This window comes from Schistocerca serialis, chromosome 3 (genome assembly GCF_023864345.2).
Source record: "Schistocerca serialis cubense isolate TAMUIC-IGC-003099 chromosome 3, iqSchSeri2.2, whole genome shotgun sequence".
NCBI classification, from domain to species: Eukaryota; Metazoa; Arthropoda; class Insecta; order Orthoptera; family Acrididae; genus Schistocerca; species Schistocerca serialis.
Window position 1 is genome coordinate 19,429,949 of NC_064640.1, and position 21,273 is coordinate 19,451,221.

Genomic DNA, 21,273 nt, shown 5'->3' on the forward strand with positions numbered 1-21,273 from the left:
AAAACAATCTTTTGATAGATACCTTAGAACCTGGAATAGCTAGTGAAAGTTCAACGAAGCTTTTAATATGTTTTCGACACACAGTAGTTCACTGTGAAAATGAGAAAAAATTTCCTGCCATTTTTCACTGACACTACAATCAGGTTATGATCCAGTCTAGCAGTTTACCTTCACAGTGTTTTCTTACAGAATACTGATCAAAGTAGTCCTCCATTGTCCACAGCAAATCACACTAACCCAGCTGATGCTTTTATTCTGGGCACTTCACTCTACTGGCTAAAGAGGTTCAAGAAATGGTTCACACAATTCATGAATATCTCCAATGCAGGTGCACAGAATGGTGTGATACCATTAAACTAACCTAGTGTCACTAGCCCATTTTATGGGGTCTAATTTGTTCAGCAAATCATTCATTTTGTTTGCAACTTCAAATATAGTTACATCTTCTCTTTCAGTGCACCGAATACTGTTGGAGAATATACTTAACTGGCTTGAAAGTGAGCAAATTTTCAAAAACATTCTTCAGGGTGATATGGTAGGGTCCTGAAATTGTAGTATCTGTTTTTGGATAAATCAGCAGCTATTTTGGGCAAAATTAGTATCTATTGGTGGACGCTTTTTTCTGAAATGGTCTTTGCTTTTCATATTCTTTTGGCTCCATTTAAGCTTTCAACAACTGATTGTTTCTGTTGGGAAGCAGCATTTTTGGCTCAGCCTGGTCAAAACATGCTGACCAGTTTTGTTTTCCAGTCACTGTAAGTGCAGACATTATTCATGTGACAGCCAGCTGCGACCATAATCAAATGAGAATTTTTACTACATGAGGCATGAGGAGTAGTGCAGGGCACAAATCCCATCACCCTCTCGCAGGGCAGTTGGCCTACACAAATGTTCTATGTTTCTGTGAAGGCAGAACTGACACATGATCATAGTCATTGATGATTTCTTCTGGGATTGTGCAAGTCATGCTTGAAATGAGAAAAGAAAACAATGAGTGATGCAAAACTCAAGGTGAAATAGAACACACAAAGTACTTGGTAATGGCTAATGAGCAATTGCTTGTTGATGCTGGCAAAGCCATAAATCAGGTAGTTCATGTCCAACCTCTACTAGTATCTTTCGTAACCATAGTTACTTTTCCAACACACTAACAGACAGATCAGAATAAGAAAATGATAGGCAGCTAATTGTTTACACGACAGCTACCATAGCAACAAGCAACCAAAGAATAAGCTGGGTTGTGGCATCTGTTTTTTCTTCATTGTCATATCATTCTGTGGATAACAATTGCAGCTGCTAATGTAACTTTTGTGATTAGTTTTCATATGTGCTTTGTTTCTTTTTGCTATTTTTTTTATAATACACAAAAGAATGTCTCCAGCTAACCGTGGAGGCAAGTAATAAAGTGGTAAGGCCATTCAATGAAAACTCGTCGCTGCAAATTCACAGAGAACACTGGAAGGCCTTTAGTACTGAAACACACAGCTGCTGCTGCCTTTGGCAAATTTGGCTTGTGGGGTAACAACAAACTGCCAACAATGTTCTTTTCTGTGTCTAGTTGTCAATCAAGTTGTTATTTTGATCCAGGTATAGGTCCAAATTCTGAGTACAGGGCACATATGTTATAAACCATTCAATGGCCCCTAACTGACATGGTGCCAGAGCATAACATAGGACCGCACTGATACGTCGTTGCATTCAGGCATAGGTATGATCTTTATTTTGCATTCTTAAGAATATTTATTTCCAAATTAGAGTTCGCCAGATGTTCTGCAATACCAATGGCCAAAAATTGGTTACCTTTTCATATTGATGTGCAGAGAATAAAAGGTATTTCAGACTATCTCTGATAAAATACTTCATCTGGATACAATTCTACATCCACTTAGATACTCCACAAGCCACCATACAATGCATAGTGGAGCAAGCCCTGTACCACTACTAGTCTCTTTTTGCCTCCGTATGAGCCCTAATTTCTTGTATCTTATCTTCGTGGTCCTTACGCACAATATACATTGGCGGCAGTAAAATTGTTTGGCAGTCGGCTTCAAATGCTCGTTCTCTAAATCTTCTCAATAGTGTTTCTCAAAAAGAACATTGCCTTCCTTTCAGGAATTCCAATTTGAGTTCCCGAAGCACCTCCGCAACACTTACACATTGTTCGAACCCAATGGTAACAAATCTAGCAGCCCGAATTGCTTCGTGTCTTCCTTTAATCCTAGGTGGTACGGATCCCAAACCCTGGAGCAGTACTCAAAAATAGGTTGCACCAATGTCCTATATGTGATCCCCTTTACAGTTAAATCACTCTTACCTTAAATTCACCCAATAAACCAAAGTCAACCGTTCACCTTCCCTACCACAGTTCTCACACGCTCATTCCATTTCATATGGCTTTGCAATGTTACGCTCAGATATTTAAACGACTTGACTATGTCAAGCATGACACTAATAACACTGTGTCCAAACGTTACTGGTTTGTTCTTTCTACTCATCCACATTACCTTAGATTTTTCTACATTTAGAGCTAGCTGCCACTCATCACGCCAACTAGAAATTTTGTCTAAGTTATCTCGTATCTACCTGCAGTAACAACTTCGACACCTTGCCATGCGCCACGGCATCATCAGCAAACAACTGCAGATTGCTGCTCACCCTGTTCACCACATCATTTATGTATATACAGAGCAGGAGCAGTCCTATCGCACTTCCATGGGGCACTCTTCACAATATCCTCGTCTCTGACGGACACTTGCTGTCGAGGACAACGTACTGGATTCTATTACTTAAGAAGTCTTCGAGTCACTCACATACCTCTGAACTTATTCCATATAGTTGCACCTTCATTAACAGCCTGCAATGGGGCACCATGTCAAATACTTTGCTGAAATCTATAAATATGGAATCTGCTATGAATTCCCTATGAAACAGTATTTATTACATAAATTCACGTTTTCATATTTTGAGGCACAATACACATCTATATTCAAATTCACTGCAAATGCAAATTTTTCTGGTCACTAGTGATAGTACACTTCTTAAGGGACAGGAAGCAGGATTTTAAAGCTTGGAAAACAGCAATGACTCTTTCAACAACTGGTAGAAAGATAACCATCTAGTTTTACTAAGACCTAAAATTTCTTGTATTCTACTTCAGGTAAACTCACAGAATAATTTTAGTTTTTTTTTAACATGTGGTGCATAAATATGGAAATGTTGGTAAAGTTTACCAATGATGAGCTGTATGTCAATGGGTAAGCTGTCTGCATCAATTTGGTCAGCATTGTGCACAATATAAGCAGAACATTCTACACCTACCACATTATTTTCATTATTTTCTTACTACTTAAAATAAAGACTGTTTTTAATTTTCCTTTTCTTTCCTCCTCAATTGGTATTTGTGCTGTTACCGACAATGTTTACAAACTTTTTCTCAAGATAGAACTTTTCCACACGTCTAAGGCAAATGAAGTCAAATGCTCGGAACTATTATTAACTGAAATAAACTGTACTTATTTCAGTTCCTTTGTTATTTGTTCCATAACAAAGGGTGCCATAATGTCTGTGAGCAGAACAACTTCTAATTGAATAGTACTTTAATTATGTCTGTGATGCAGTCCGTGACTCAGATTGTGCCTCACTGTGTGGCAGGCAAATATAGCTTCTTGTACCTAAAGTTGCTTATTCATGCCCCACACTGCCTTCACCAATTATGAGTTATCGGTTTTCGGTCTTAGAGAATTAATCTGGTGCAAAGCTTCACGTTTGTTTGATTTCCTCAGAGTTCTTATCTTAAGAAATACAGCAATCACACCTCTTTTCATGTACTTTTATTTATGTCAATATGACTTTTGCACTTTTGTCCATCTTCCATTGATGCAATACATATTTAAATCTTCAGTTAGGAGATCATTAAAAACACTGACTGCAATTTGGATGCTGCAGCTGCCTTTCAATTCTGCTCCAATGCAAACAAACACCAGTCAGCAACATGGCCAATACAGCACTGTTTTTGGGCAACATTCAAAGCAAAAGTATTTGTGGCACGATTATGCACGCAAAAACTGCAGCAACAACATGTAGAATAGAAACGCTGCTGCAGCATCTAAATTGCAGGCTTTTTACGCTTTGCTAATTGAATATTTAAATATGTATTACATCAACTGGAAAGGGACAAAAGTGCGAAACACTAATAAAAATACATAAAAATGTGACTGGTTGCTGTATTTCTTAAAATAATATAATCCACAGGCACGATTGCTCAACAACCAGTAGAAAAGATAAATTAATGTTCATGCGAGTTACTACGTTGGTGTGTCCTCGGCATCCGATGATAAATTTTATGCTACAAACTGTATACTCAACATGCTCACTGTACTCTTTCATAAACAGTAATTCTTGCAGAATATTACTTTTTAGTTTGCACACGTGTTTTCTCATGATTAATACACGCAACATTACGGTAAAGATTACCAAAGTTATGTTAACAGAATCTTCCGTCAGTTCTTGGTAGAACAACATTATAACAAATGAAAAGCACCAGTTTGCTTTTTGTTCTAAAATATTACTTTTATTGTGTTAACTGGTTTTTGGCTTACATGACCATCTTCAGACTGATGGCCTTGTAAGCCAAAAGCTGGTTAACACAATAAAAGTAATATTGTAGAACAAAAGCAAACTGGTGCTTTTCATTCATTACCAAAGTCACTACTGTAGGTACTAGAAACCTTAAACTACATTACAGTAATACAACACACTGAAGTTAGAAGATGTACAATTGTTTATAAGAGCACAGTACCACCGAGTTTCTGACAGAATTACAAAATTATATCAAATATTCAAGAAGAATATAATAATTCCAATCCCAAAGAAAGCAGGTGTTGACAGATGTGAAAATTACCGAACTATCAGTTTAGTAAGTCACAGCTGCAAAATACTAACGCGAATTATTCACAGACGAATGGAAAAACTGGTAGAAGCCGACCTCGGCGAAGATCAGTTTGGATTCCGCCGAAATGCTGGAACACGTGAGGCAATACTGACCCTACGACTTATCTTAGAAAATAGATTAAGGAAAGGCAAACCTACATTTCTAGCATTTGTAGACTTAGAGAAAGTTTTTGACAATGTTGACTGGAAATTCTAAAGGTGGCAGGGGTAAAATACAGGGAGTGAAAGGCTATTTACAATTTGTACAGAAACCAGATGGTAGTTATAAGAGTTGAGGGGCATGAAAGGGAAGCAGTGGTTGGGAAAGGAGTGAGACAGGGTTGTAGCCTATCCCCGATGTTATTCAATCTGTATATTGAGCAAGCGGTAAAGGAAACAAAAGAAAAATTCAGAGTAGGAATTAAAGTCCATGGAGAAGAAATAAAAACTTTGAGGTTCGTCGATGACATTGTAATTCTGTCAGAGACAGCAAAGGACTTGGAAGAGCAGTTGAATGGAATGGACAGTGTCTTGAAAGGAGGATATAAGATGAACATCAACAAAAGCAAAACAAGGATAATGGAATGTAGACGAATTAAGTCGGGTGATGCTGAGGGAATTAGATTAGGAAATGAGACACTTAAAGTAGTAAAGGAAGTTTGCCATTTGGGGAGCAAAATAACTGATGATGGTCGAAGCAGAGAGGATTTAAAATGTAGACTGGCAATGGCAAGGAAAGCGTTTCTGAAGAAGAGAAATTTGTTAACATCGAGTATAGATTTAAGTGTCAGGAAGTCGTTTCTGAAAGTATTTGTATGGAGTGTAGCCATGTATGGAAGTGAAACATGGACAATAAATAGTTTGGACAAGAAAAGAATAGAAGCTTTCAAAATGTGGTGCTACAGAAGAATGCTGAAGATTAGATGGGTAGATCACGTAACTAATGAGGAGGTATTGAATAGAATTGGGGAGAATAGGAGTTTGTGGCACAACTTGACTAGAAGAAGGGATCGGTTGGTAGGATATGTTCTGAGGCATCGAGGGATCACAAATTTAGCATTGGAGGGCAGCGTGGAGGGTAAAAATTGTAGAGGGAGACCAAGAGATGAATACACTAAGCAGATTCAGAAGGGTGTAGGTTGCAGTAAGTACTGTGAGATGATGAAGCTTGCACAGGATAGAGTAGCATGGACAGCTGCATCAAACCAGTCTCAGGACTGAAGACAACAACAACATCAAAATTGACAACCGATGTAGTTACGTTAGAACCACACAAGTTTCCCATCAAGTCTAGTCATTTTCCTATGCTGGTCAATATCAGTACAATTTCTATTCCATAATCACATACTTCAATACATGTCACTTCAGCATTCAGGGATTCTTCCTTGGTGAAACAACTTCACAAACCGGAACTCAGTATTTATACTTTCTTTTTTCATCGCTGTGCAATAGGGGCGGGGGGATCACTCTGATCAAAACTCTGACTTTGAATATGATCAAAATTTCTTAAGGTTTTTCTTCAGTTTTGTAGAAAGAATTTTACTTTTAGCTCCACTGAATATTTCTCTCTGGTCCCTAGGTTGGCTAATTTTGCTTTTCTTTGTATGCAAGGCATTTACACCCTTCACATTTGTTATGAGGTTCTCTCTGCTTTCATAGTAACTTTATGAGATGGATATTAACGTGGCAGATCCCTCAGAATTTTGCTTGCAACATACGTACTTCAAGTGTACTGTGTAATACTCCTGAATTTTATTCACTAATACTTCACATTTTCAGCTCGATACACAATTCGGGATGGAAGAATATATGGAAAACAATAAAAAGGCAAATGAAACCCAGACACTATATATCTCGAAGGTGTACGCAGAATGCTTTGAGCTGAAGGTGTGATGGGTGTATCGGATAAATAATATCACAATAAAGACACGAATTTTGATATGGTAAATAAATAATACGAAAGAATTTTTTTTTTTTTTTTTTTTTTTTTTTTTTTTTTTGAGAATTACTTGTTTCTTGTCTTGCAGAGTCTAAGAAACTGATTACATCTACTCTTAACACTTTGAACATATGGAATAATAAGTGCGTGTGTTCCAATGAAACTTACAAGATATACGCAATGGCAAATTACAACAAAAGAAGCTACAGTAATTACAAAATAAACATAAGACTTACCTCAATAAAAGAGGCATTTATGTAGGTAGTATGTTCTCGACCTGGTATAGGTGTCAGGATCACACGATTTCTGTCATATGGAATCACCATCTCATTACGATTCTTTGCTCTATTTTCACTCCCACCACCAACAGAAAATGATTTACGGTCCTCTAGAACTCTGTTTATTTTCTGTGGGAGAATTTATACAACATAAGAAATAAGTTCATATTTTCTAGAGCTTCTATACAATAAATGTATAACAACTTACTTCAAAATCTTCTTCCATTCTACACCTATCTTTCCCATTTTCTTTCTGGCGTAATTTTTCTATTGCACTTCTGAGTTCAGAGACTTCCAGCTCTGTATCACCAAACTGTGCCACTTCCATCAGTGCCCGGTAAATGAAAATATATTGTTTCTAGAAATGATTTAGGTAATTAGTCTGTAAGTTAAGACTGATTGTAAAATTAAAACTTATGTCTATGAAGAAATGAGAAATGAACATTTTTGGATAAATCAAAAAGTCTATTTGTGGAAGTTGAGTCACACTTCCACAAACTGAACAACTACTTAAAAAATTCTTGTATATTCACAATGAACATAAGCACTTTTGTGAAATTAAACATAAATATGATGATGCCCTTCAGAGAATATGGCACACCATATACAGCAGACAGAAACTGTCAGTACCTTCCTTCAAATACAAAAAACAGACATGGAAGAAGTGTGATTCCCTTACCTAAAAATGAATTGGAAAGTTAATCTACATGATATCTGAACAGACATAATCATCAAAAATATTGTTAACGACAGTTTCCTGAATGAATCAGTGTTATATGAGTCCAGAATTTGCAGATCAAATTTTCTGTGCAAATTATAATTCAGTATATTTCTATCTTTAATGTAATATTCCAGTTTCCATACCTATTATTTCCCTTTCTCAATGCGGTTATCAGACATAGTATACTTAATTGTTCCTTACATCAAAATGTTCATTACTAGTAGAAAGCATTATCTCAAAAACTAGAATCAGGCTGACAGAACATGAATACCCCCCTAAGAACAAACATGTGGGTGCACCTATTATGGTAGCATGTAATAACATGTTTATCAAGAATAATTTCCAGTGACAGTAACTGATCTGGACATCTTTCTTTTCCTAACTAATTATTATACCAGAGCCATGTAAACTGTAAGATTATACAAACTTGTAATGAATATGCTATACCTTAGAAGTCCAGGCATAATACCTTTGTTATGTTAGAAATTTTGATAATTTACTGTTGACAACTTGTGTGTGTGTGTGTGTGTGTGTGTGTGTGTGTGTGTGTGTGTGTGTAGGTGTGGGGTGGGGGGAGATTGGTTGGGGACTCAGGGGAGGACAGTGCATGCGCAGTGCGACCACCAGCGCGCGCGCGGGCGTACATGCGAGCGCGTGCGCACGCACCCGCGCGTACATGCACGCGCGCGCGGACATACACAGTGCCAAAGTACCACATTTTCTTTACTGGATTCATATATTTCATAAGACATTATATCAAAAATACGTACAGGGAAACAGAAATAAACACTTATTAAAACAATGCTCTTCTTATGTACAGTGAGAGTTTGATATATTCCTGGCCTTTTTCTCATGTATGTATCAGATCTAAAACTTAATACTAACTTCGACAATTTCTCTTGCACATACAAATGCATGCATGCGTACACATATCAACAGCACAATTCTTCACTGCTCACAGGGTATATGCAGACGCTTTTACGTGGCGGTCTTAAATAGGGTGTGTTTTGATGTATGGTTGCTTAAGATACCAGTGGAGATTGGGCCTGAACTACCACGTTAGTGACACTGCCAACCTCAGCTAACAGCTGTGCTCTAGCCGTTACCAAATGATTTATGTGCTCTGCTTTGCACTGAATTGTGCTTGTTGGTTGTTTCCTTTTCGTATTTTGAAATGAGTGCAGAGAGCAATCTTGCTCTGTCACAGGGTTCAAATACAACTCTCACAACACCAGATGGAATCAGTGATCCATATGTCCATTATTACGTCAGTTCTGTCTTCCCAGGAGCACAGAACATGGATGTAGACTGCCAGCCCAGTGAGAGGGAGGTATGGCTTGCCCCCCCCCCTTCCCCACCCCACTCTGCTCTTCTCCACTCGATAGCCAGAACTCTTCGTTTGTTTTATGTTCTTGGCTGACTGCCAGAAAAGTGCCAACTACAACATGAGTGCCAGTACAAGAAATAATAGAGCCTGTATAAATTATTCGAACATGTAATCTGCATTTTGTGAAGCAAATTTAATCAAATTACAAACATCTGAAACTAAAAGCATTGTACACACCAAAAGCAGCAACTCCATACAGCTTCAAAATAATTAGTAGGTGCGGTATTAGAAATCCATTTGTTGATTGTCCTTGTTGGCAAATAAATCTGTCACTCTTGAATTGAAATCTTCAATTTTACACACAACTGACTTTTCACTGGACAATATCCCTAAGGCACTCAGTCATTCTTCTTTCATGGTGTTTTGTAGAGATGTTTTAATTCCCTTGAGCATTGAAAAGCACTGCTAGCTTCTGATGTAGATATAGACATTGTGATTAGCAGCTTCAAAACTTTCAGAAACTGCTCTCAACTCAAGCTTAACATAGAAGACTTCAAGCTCACCCTTCAAAATTTTTTTCCAGAAATGTATGTGTGTCTGTAATTTCAATGTATCTGTCTGGAAAATTTGTGATGTACTTGTCAAACTGATTTACATAAAATAAGCTGGCTGCAATGCGATGTTCAGTGAACTGAAAACGTAATTTAGTTTCAGAAAGGATGGCATCGCACACTTCCAAAGCATCTCTTTTTATGCTCATCATAAATCCATGGCTTCTTGACTTGCTTTGTTTCGTCATTTTCAAAACTAATCTCATTAAGGATGCAGTCAATATCATCTCTGATGTTTTGCATTACTGCTTCAAAGTTCTGGATGTCTTGTTTTGCTCTGGACAGTTCGGTTATCTTCTTCTGAAACTGATTAGGAAGCAAGTCCACATGACGCATTATCTTATAGAAAAATGATAGCCACAAAATGAATTCATTATCTCGCAGTCTTTGTTTGTATGAACCAGCTTTTTCAATAGTGGGAGATAGTTTTCTGCTCTCACTTGTTTCAATGACTGCTAAGCAACATTTTTTATTTCTGTGGCGAGTTAGAAAAGAAAGAAGCAAAAATGATGTGGGCTTTGCAATTAACAGAGGCTGCCGTAGACATAAAAAGGTTGAACTGACGTGCATAACAATGGATGTATTTTACATTTGAGTATTTGTCATTAATTAATTGCTGAACCCCATTCAACTTCCCAGTCACAACGTTTGCGCCGTCATAACTCTGAGCTATTAGTTTGCCACTCTCAGTTATAGCATGAGCATTCTGTCTTTCCGGTTTAACAAAGTTCCAAAATCTTTCAACGTATTTCCCCTAAACGACATAACACAAAACAATAACCAACTGAAATTCGCAAGATATCTGTGGTTCCATTCACGATTTTTGCAACATAATAGGCATGTTTTATTTCTTTACGAACTTCATCATGGTAGACTTCCAACATGCATTGCAGTAGTTCGTTCTGAACAGTCTTGGAAATGCCTTTGAACACTGAAGCTTGACTGAGATGAACTTTAAGATCTTTATACCGTTCTGCACTGAACTGAATTAGCTCATGAAAAACCCCCTTATTTTGAGAGGCATCAGATTCATCGTGTCCTCTGTGAGCAAGTTCCAAAGCACCACAGAACTGAATACATTTTACAATTAAATTCAATATATATCTATTCTTTTCTACATGTTTCTTGTGGCTGTCAATTGTCTGTCTATATTGTGAATCTAATTTCTGCTGAATGATGGTTTTGTCTAGAAATTAAAGACTAAGCACATTATTCATGTATCACTTTGACATTTCATTTACTTTCTTTTTAGACCATATATGCCCAATATCAGTTATTTCGGTCTTACACCAGAGAACATCTCCACAAAATAACACAGACGGAAAACAAAAAATAGCATTACTTTCTTCACAGACACAAATCCAATTGTTCTTTTGGTAAATTTCTGGATTGAACTTATGGCATCAATTTTTTGTTTGCTGAGGCAGATTCAAATTCAAGAGTGGCCTATCTAATGTTTTTGTCTGAATTTCTTCACAGACAGTCCTGTCACTAAATAGTGTTTTTAATAGCTACCTTATTTTGTTATGTTTGCTATTTTCACAGTCAACTGAATTTTCACATACAGGTAACACTGTGCACACAGCTATATAGGTCAATTACCTGACCTCACAATAACTGCAACATGTTTGTAGAGAACTGTATTACACAAACGTAACAAGTATAAACAGAAATACTACAGTGATGTTTGGCAAACAGATGCTCAATAGGTGGTGAATATGTTAGTTTTTTGTTCTGTACCAACAGCCCTGCTGCTGTGAAACATACCAATATTGAAATAATGCCTCTTGCTTTCAAAATCTAAGGGCATAATTATATTCAAGTTATATACAGCTATTTATAATGATATTTAAGTGTAATATTCCTGTATTTGATTTAATTAAGCATAACTTGCATTTACAAATGCATTAGCATTAACTTGCAGAAAGATTGCAAGACTGGATTACAAGAGGTTTGTGCCCCAATGTATTCTAGCATAATCGCTATATGGCATATTGTGCTTCTACAGGTTCTGCACTTTACTGCTCTCTGGCGGAAGGAATGTAAAGCTCTGAGTCACACCAGCTGTGGCTCCATCCTCACCATAAGGAACATGTAGAAACTGACGGCCCAGCCTTTCACACAGTGCTTAGGAGGACAGACGGTGCCAATCTGCAGTTGGCTCCAAGTTTCCGAAAACTACGACAAGAGCATGTGTGGCAAAACGCCCCTCTTCAAATCAGAAAATACATACTCCAAAACAATGTTTCATGTGCAATTCACATAGATTTTCCTTCCTTTCTTTTTATACAAGTGGTGTCACAGCACAGTGACACTACCCCCGAAGCCTCCCCTGTTGGATTCACCGACAACAAAAATACAATTTTTAGTTGAAGGTTACAAGATATGAGAACAACTGAAAACTTATTTTCACTCCTATTCATTTAATTTAGGATGCCCTTTACATGATCAGACTTAATGCATAGCTACATCTCAGTTCAGTACACGGACAACCATATCCCATAACACTACTTCCTTCTTACATTCTTTATATATAACAGATATTCACACAAAAGTAGTCAGTACATTCATTTAAGAAAAATATATAGAATCATGATTTCTTACCAGTGACTGCACCAAGAAATTACGCTGATGCCTCAAGTCACAAACAGTATTAAATATTGCAACTTGTCCTTCCTCTTGCAACTGTAACAACAGGGAATCTAGAGCTACGAGAGTACCTGTACGACCAACACCGGCACTGCAAATTAAACATGAGAAATGCATTTTAGCTGCTTGCACTGCTTGGTGTTCAAATACTGTGGCAAAAATAGTATCTTCTGCTAAGAGGGCATAAAAAGAAAACTTATGAAAACGTTAGTGCCAAAGTATTAAATGTGAGGGGTAGTCCTAACATTTTTATTTTCATCTTTGAAAAATAAAGCTACATAATTAATTACTTGCACATGACAGCAGTCTTGGTACACACTGAAGTCCCTGAGTCACAGTACCTCAGCACACCACTAAGAGGAGCCAAACAAAATAGCACAGCCCACTTCCACTTTATTACAAGGCTGTGCTATTTTGTTTTAGCTTCCCTAGTGGCATGCTGCAGTACTGTGGCATGGGGATGTCAATATGTACCATCACTGCAGACATGAACAAACCAACAAAAATTGACCACGTAACTTTATTTTTCAATGTGATTATTAAAACTTGATGACTACCTCTCACAGTAACAACAGAATTTTATTTCAACTTTGTACTTGTTGCACATAACAACGTAGTATTTGTGGAGATTCTCTTTCTCAGTTATTTATGATAAATATTACACAGTGAGCATAAAAATAGGTAATGTGGTGACAGTTAATTTTTAACAAGAGTATTCAGTTTTCGCAGATGAAGGTTATATGTAATCAAGACCAGGCTTATACCACATTATGTTGTTGTTTTTACAATAAACATCTATTACATATTCAGAAATGATTGTTCCACAAGGCAATTTTTATTTTATTTGAAAAATCCAGTAATGTTAGAGGAGTGCGATATCAATGTAACTGTAAATGTTGGTATTCATTCCTATGCTAGTAACACAAAATCAAATCTAAAACCAGCACACTGTGATGTTTATTGTATGTATTTATACAAGTTATGCTTGAACTATGTACAATTTGACACGTTCCATATCCTTGCGATTCACTCTTCCAGGATCTACGGAACATGAAATAAATAAATAAGTATCACAGTTATGTTGTGAAGGTCTCCAAGATCTGCAGATGTGTATTATGTCTGGCTTCACACTGACAGCAATTTCTCAAAATCAAAATGACTGCTATTTAAAATAGATACTATCAATAACTTGTGAAGTACATTGCAGCTAGTGCACCTGGTTCTCTAGTACCTATATTTTCTATTGATGTCACAGAAGCAGGAAAAATAAATAATAATTAACATATTCCATTTGAAAATACTTCTACTACTTACACAATAATTTGTTATGAACATATCCATCACTATATGAGGCATTAATAGGAACTTAAAATTAGTGGATATAAATTTGCTTCAAATTTTTCTTTATAAACACACCATGACTAGTTTGAAATTTGTAAAAATCCATATTTTGGCAGCTTCTGCACATTTGTATACTGAAGACCGTGGGCTTTTTGTGGTAAAAATAAAGGGTCTAATATCTAGGCAACAATGAAGTCGATGGAGACAGACTACTAGTTTGGATACAAGAAAGATGGGGAAGAAAATTACTTACACCCATTTCAAAGGAAATGTCCTGACATTCATCTTCACAGTACAAGAAAACCAATGACAACCCCAATCTGAAAGACCAATTGGGGATAGGAGCCACACTTGCCCAAATGAGAGTCCAGTGTCTGATGGCTTTGTGGTATTACTTTCATTGGAGTAATGCTGCATCCTACATACAGTCTCTTGACTTAAATACATATGTGTATTTCTTAGAGAATAACTTTATCAGTTTGAAGTGTATATATGCTCACTATGTTTAATGTAACTCTTGCCCATTTACTGCATATTCCAGCAGGTTATATCATGAACAGTAACAGTCCTATCTCACTTACTTGGGGCGCATCCAAAGTTACTTTTAAATCTGACAATTCCTGCTTGTTAATAACAACATGTTGAGTTCTATATGCTAAGAAGTCATCAATATTATCACCAAACAGGTCTTGTTTTTTTAAAGATCATATTTTGATCACTAAGTGGGGGTTTGCAATATCTTCTGGAAGGCAAGGCACACAAAATTTACCAAGGTATCATTGTCTATTACTTTCTGCATCACATGGATGAACAGAGCAAGTTGATTTTCACAGAAATGTTCCTTATGGTATCTATGTTGATTTCTACCAAGGAAATGTTCATTCTCAATAAAAAAAATTGGTAGTACGGGGGTAAAAAATGTCCTCTAAGTCTATAACAAATTGATGTCAGTGATATAGATTTTAGGTTATGTAAATTTGTCCAACAATTGATCTTCAAAATGGTGATGGTATACAAATTTTTTATGATCACTCTGAACACTTTATTGTCCTGGTGAAATAGGATACTGCTGCTACAAGGGGATCAAGTCTTTTGAATAATCTACATAGTCTTGAACTGGTATCCTGTCAGTTACACTTTATCAGTTTTAGTTGATTTTCAATATCACAATCACCTATTTCTACATCTACCAGTATGGTATCCATGTGATGATTCAAAGTACAAAATGTAGTTTGATCATCTTGACTGAAAGGGTTTCAGAAGACAGATTTTTATTCTCCAGTCCCTGCTTTCTTATTACATTTTGGTGTCGGTGTGATTAATGAAGGGAGGCACAGATGCCAGCTTAGATATACTTCCAGCAATGGGCAACATCTCATACCTTTTGGTAAGGGGTACAAGGACAGCCAAGTTTCCTTATATCCACATTCCCATTCTGCTGCTGTAAATGCCATTTTTTGTGATACTAGGTTTACTGGAGTAAAATAATGCCTGCACTTTATTAGAGAACGAAAAGAAAATCTTTTTTCGTTGCAAAGCATTGCCATGTCAGTTACAGCTAGAGACAGAAGGGAGCTCAACAATGTACATAGTTTCTAGTGAAAATGTGTAAATGCCCTATGACGAGCTATGAACATGAAGCAGCAGCAAAAAGGTGACTGTGTTATTGTGATTAAATGTATCTAGCAAAATATAAAACAAGAGCCATTTGTAACAAAATTTTTGAGCAGCAACTAAAGTGCAAAGAATTGCTGATTATATATGATTGTAAAAAGGAGCCGGTGTAAAGAAAATTACTCTGTTCTTTGTTAGAGTTTCTCTAAACATGTGTGAGCTTTCTCTGCCCCCTCCCCCTCCCCTCCCTTCATCGTACCCCTAACCCACACCCTGCTTAATCCATGTCACTTTCACATTTTTCCCACCTACTACACCAGCACTCTTAAAAGAAGAGTTTTTTTCCCTGATCTGTACTGTTCAGCTCCTCATTTGTGGGCCTATCTATTGCTCAATGTTTCCTCTGTAAAATAAATGGCTGTAATTTCTGATAACACTTTGTATTTCACTTCATTTTATCTTATGTGATCATTATTATCTTTAAGTGTATTCAATGAGTTAAATTCAGATTCCTAAACTTACAAATCACAAAAAATTAGTTTACAAGATGTATTTTTGAAAAGATTTAAAATTATTTATCATAAAAACATCGACATGAAAAGGATAAGAAATAATTTTTACATGTAATGAACAAGTACACTATAAAAAAAAAAAAAAAAAAAAAAAAAAAAAAAAAAAAAAAAAAAAAAAAAGAATCTTGATATCTATAAGGTCATTGAATGAAAGAGAAAATGAGAAACAAAAGAAATTTATAAGATAAAAGAAAATTTAAAATTGAGTAGCCATGTGTTTCCTACCTGCAATGGACTAAAATAGGGCCCTTCTCCAATGAATATGCTTCATTTAATCGCTTGATAAATTTCAGAATTCCTGATGGATGTTCTGGTGCCATGAAATCCTTCCATACAAGATAATGGTATTGAACTATGCTTCTTTCTTCTCTGTCCTTCCCACTACATGTTCGGTACATTCTCAGCTCACGAATAATGTAATCTAAACAAATAAGAAATACATAAGTCTTCCACTTCCCCCTGACAGACTCCAACATATCAGTAGTTGTTGACAGATGACTTAAAATACTGGGGCAAGAACAGCAGCTTTTTTTTACAAGCAACTACCACTTGTACCCTGTATTCTCTGAATAAAGTATAGCAACATGAATATCTACTTCTGATATCCCACACTGCTTCTAAGTGCTTTTAGTTTACCATGGTAAGATGTGGAAAAAAATTTAATACAATTCATTAAGAAATATATAATTCCCACAAAAATGGAAATAACACCAGAAATTTCCTCAATTTAGTCCAACTATAGATTTAGCCTACTGTTCACTGAGACCATTTTGAAAGGTTGGCACATAGCTATTTGTAAGTGATATTAAAGTGTACCAGTTGAATCTGAAATTGAGTGTTTAAAGAACATTCCAACCCAGTGTCCATCTCTATAATGGGTAAGCGACTTGGAGGTAGTGGCTTACTGCACTTGCAGTCACTTAGAACGCAGATAAATACTTACTGAAAACTTAGAAAGAACTGGTTGAAAACATGTAAAGTGTTCAGTGGTATTGTCATCGCAGCAATTTTTATGGCATGCCTGTCTTGGACACACTAGTTTTCAAAGCCCCATAAATGTTAATTACATGGGCTAAAGCACAAATTTCAGAGTAAACATCTAAAGTTATACCTGAATATTCCTCTTAGTAACTGATAGATGATACAGAAGTTATTAGCAGAGTACAATGTTTTCAATGTACTATATGTAAACAATGACTAAGAGAAATAATCATGCCTCTCTCCTCAGAATTATGAGAACAATACGCCACAACAATAACTATGTCAGTTACAGAGAAGATGGCAAAACCAAGAGATCTCTTAGTACGAAATAACTTTTCCGATATACAGTATATGTAGCACATGAAACCAGCAAGGTCCTCTTATGCACAACTGGATCTGAAGATGGCCATAAGAGATTGACAAAACCAGTCATCTGAAAAACTATTTGTGATAGTGTTGGAAAATTAATTTTTGAAACTACTTTGGCAATCATGATTGTCAATAGATGATCTATCAAAATAATACTGTACTTTACACTAACTTATGTTGCTGGTGATAGCATCAAAGGTAGGGTTTGGGAGGGTATGGCACTAACTGGTGTAAGATTGGATACTTGTGAACTCTAAAGTTATCTACCAAAAGCATACAACAAATGACAATAAAATGGAAACTGCTAGAAACAAACAAGGATTGTGAAATGATGTAGAACAGGAAGGATCTATTGAATAATGTACGAAGACAGATTTTCTTCATATGGAGTTACAAAATGGTAGTTATGTGTGGACACACAGTATAAACATATGCAGTAACTACTCAAAAATTTACTTTGAATAAGCAAAGTTTTACTAGTTGAGATCAGTATCTATGGATCATGTGTTAAGGAAGGTGAGGCAGTAATAACTTAACTGCAATGTAACAAAATAATTTGAACAGTGGACACAAAAATGTCAAATGTTGTGGAAGAGACACTGACATTTCATTGTTCAAAATACGATTTTTATTAAGGCCAGTGGTGGATGGTGCTCATTTTCAGTGGTGGGGTCCACATAAAAAGTTATTAACTTTTATAATGGCCTTGCTCCAAATTGTTTGTTATATAACCTTCATTTATGTCATACTGCTTAAATAAAACACTAGAATAATAGTGAAAATGATAATTATAAAATTATGAATACAGGCCTAATCCAAGAAATACTGTACCTAATAATAAAGTATATACAGAAGTGACTTTTTTGTGCGTAATATTGTAGTGGTTGATTTGAGCCTAAGCTCTTCATTTCTAACTTCTTTTTCATATTTATTAAACTAAAGTGCAATTTTAGCAAACAATCTAGTTCAATAATTTTAAAATCACTATAAGAATACCTGAGATGCAATGACAGAGCTCCAGAATATGGATCACTACTGAGAGATGGCACCACTTGCTGTTTGCACATTTTCTGTTGATGAATAGCAATAGGACAGTACAGTATGAGGAAGGAGGAGGAGGGGGATGCAGAACTCCCTGACATGACTTGAGTTATATGTCAGCAGTACACACAATTCATACAGCCACTGCCTACACAGCTATCTCATTTCAACAATGGCGTTTTTGCTGGTACACCGCTACAGTACTGTAAGATCTCTAAGGTTGGTCACCTGGTCTTGAAGCAAATACTATGCTGTTTAGCTGTAGGCTTCCTATTTTTGCCGATTTCTGCCAACTGAGGACTGGAGTGAAACTGTTTAAGTTAAACTGCTTCAAAATATTTGACACAATAACAAGTGAAACAGGAAACAAGTCTAACAAATAACAATCACTTCATCTCATCTCACTTTAATTTCCTACATAAAAACATTAAATGAGAGATCTGGATATTATTTTGAAAAATATGCAGCAAATTTTTGGTGCCAAATATAACAGAAATATTAATATACAAGAGTTAGTTAATGAAACAGTTGCTTTCAGATTCCAGTAGAAAGAGTCGATGAAGAGCACTGACACAGATTCCCATTTGGATATTATGAATTTTTTGTTTTCGACATATGGATTCAGAGATATGTATATAAACATTGAAATAGCTTTGAGGATATTTATGACAATTTCAAAGCAGTTTTAGCAAATTAAAGATGATAAAAAACTACTTATGTTTGAGTATATGCGAAGCAAACTGTCTAATTCAGCTACCTTGTCAATGGAATATGACACAGCTGCTAAATTTGACTTCAATAGCATAATCAATGAGTTTCCTGTGCCCAAAGCAAGGAAATGGGAAGGAAAATTATAACACCAACACAACTCTTGGAAAAGAATGTGTTCTCAACACTGAATTATAGACTTTTTCCTTTTACTTCCTATTAACGATTTATAAACAATTAATAATTTAACACGAGCTAATAAAATATGTTCTTTATTATACATCATCTACAAATCAATGTACAGTAGCTGTCACAAACAATAAGACATAGATTTTGTTTCACTTTTAATTCATTTAAGGAGTTTGTACAATTTACTAAGATGATACATTTAATTTGTTGTGTGCAATATTTTTCATCTATATAGCTCATTTAAGAAATATTTTTTCAATAAAGCTTCATTTTATTAAACCTACCTTACAAATTACAAAATGTCCTATATCTGCATGGAAAAAATTGCAGAAAGATAGTTTTTCTGGGGAAGGGGAAGCTTTGGCAATTCTGTCAGGGGGTGCAGGATCACCTTTGTATGGCTCTGGCTACGGGCTCTCACAGCCTGCACATTAACGTTGTGTAGACAAGCAGACAAGTGGGCGAGGAGGGGCCAGTGACAGTAAGGTTATCTGGGCTGTGGGGAAATGGGAGTACACACGAGCTGTCCCTGCAGTATGCTACAGTGAGAGGCAAAGTGCAGAAAGAAAAACTGCTTGGTCACCTCACTTTGACTGCAGTTTTATGAGCCAGGGGTGTGGAGGGAGTATAGGTTATCTGACACTGACCTGTGGCACTGGATGAATTGGGCGGGGAAAGGTAAACAGGTTTTGAACTGTGGAAGGACATGCTGAGGGTAGGGGGGTGAGGCCTGGCTTGGCTACTGGCAGCTCAGAGTAACATAGTGTTTTCTGCAATGGAAACTGGGCCTGATTACCTCTGGCCTCTGTCACTTGTACTACATCAAGGTCATGCCATGCTCAATCTGTCTGATATAATATTGAAAAACATACAGCAAACAAGGCTGGGCCCCTTTGACCCTTAAGAACAAACCTCCCCTGATTAAGGCTCTAACAAGGGGAAGGCCTCAGACAAGGCCAACCGATTTGGCTCAAATTTGGCAGGTTGCTTGTGTACAACCTAAAATGAAGGACTCTTAAGATATTTTGGGTCAACATCCCCGCAATTTTGAGAAAATCACCCCTAAAGGTTATGACGAGCAATTGACTCAAAATTGTAGGGATCGATAGATAATTGTAAATAGAGCATTTTTCATCATCAGGTATGGGGTCTGCAAACGCAAACTTTTCCAGAAATCTAGGAAAGAAACTTTTACAACTGCCGCTTCTGTACTCACATGGTAAACGCTTTCCGCCGATAGCGCCGATAGTGCAACGGCCAAGGTAACTGGCTGAGAATCAGAGAAACCGGGTTCGAATCTCGAAGAAACCTAGCGGATGATATTCTTTTTGTTCGTATTTTTCCATATCTCAATTGATAGGGATAGGAGGGTTAATAAGGTAAGTAAATCAATAAGGAATGATAATAATAATGTAGGCAAACTAATTTCCCAAATGCCGTGAGTTAGTAAAGTATCAAACTTTTAAGCCTTGTCACATAAAAACAACTCTGATTAAGAGTGCTGCAAATTCCTCACGAGGGATCACAGATAGCCAACCATGCGATGCTTGTTTACAGTGAGGCACAAGACAGAATGCACGCAGGGAGAGTTATGTTGTCCCAGTTGCCTCTTCGTCATATCGTAGTTGTGAACCTGGAAGAGTGAAGGTGTCCAGCACGAGCCATATAAAAGTCACTCAGAAAGAGTTGTTTTCCGTGATTAGGCTGCCGCGAACCTCGTGGATACATGTAGTGATTCTTCCATCGTTAATGAACCGAATGAAATACATTTTATGAAGGAATACAGTGTTCTTCTGTAAGTAACATACCACGAGTACTTTATGTAGTTTGTAGTAATTAGCTCGTCTGTTTATGCTGTAGTAACTAGTTATTGTTTTGGGTGCATAATCTGAATAATGGAGGATGTACACCCTTTGACTAGCACTGTAATATATAGTTGGGAGCCTGTCACAGACGATGGCAAGCGGGAAGTTACTGATGCTGTGTTTTGGTTTGTAAAAGTGT

The 21,273-nt window shown here is 36.6% G+C and overlaps 1 protein-coding gene across 1 annotated transcript in view; it reads right to left on the reverse strand.

The window, feature by feature from the left end:
- LOC126469681 (tyrosine-protein phosphatase 69D) overlaps window positions 1–21,273 on the reverse strand; it is a 400,445-nt gene that overhangs the window by 63,103 nt on the left and 316,069 nt on the right. The window contains exons 18-21 of the mRNA XM_050096833.1: window positions 16,207–16,402; window positions 12,410–12,545; window positions 7,355–7,504; window positions 7,105–7,275 (exon numbers count right to left, since the gene is read on the reverse strand). Of these exons, the coding sequence (XP_049952790.1) occupies window positions 7,105–7,275; window positions 7,355–7,504; window positions 12,410–12,545; window positions 16,207–16,402 (653 nt within the window). The remainder of the gene's footprint in view (window positions 1–7,104; window positions 7,276–7,354; window positions 7,505–12,409; window positions 12,546–16,206; window positions 16,403–21,273) is intronic.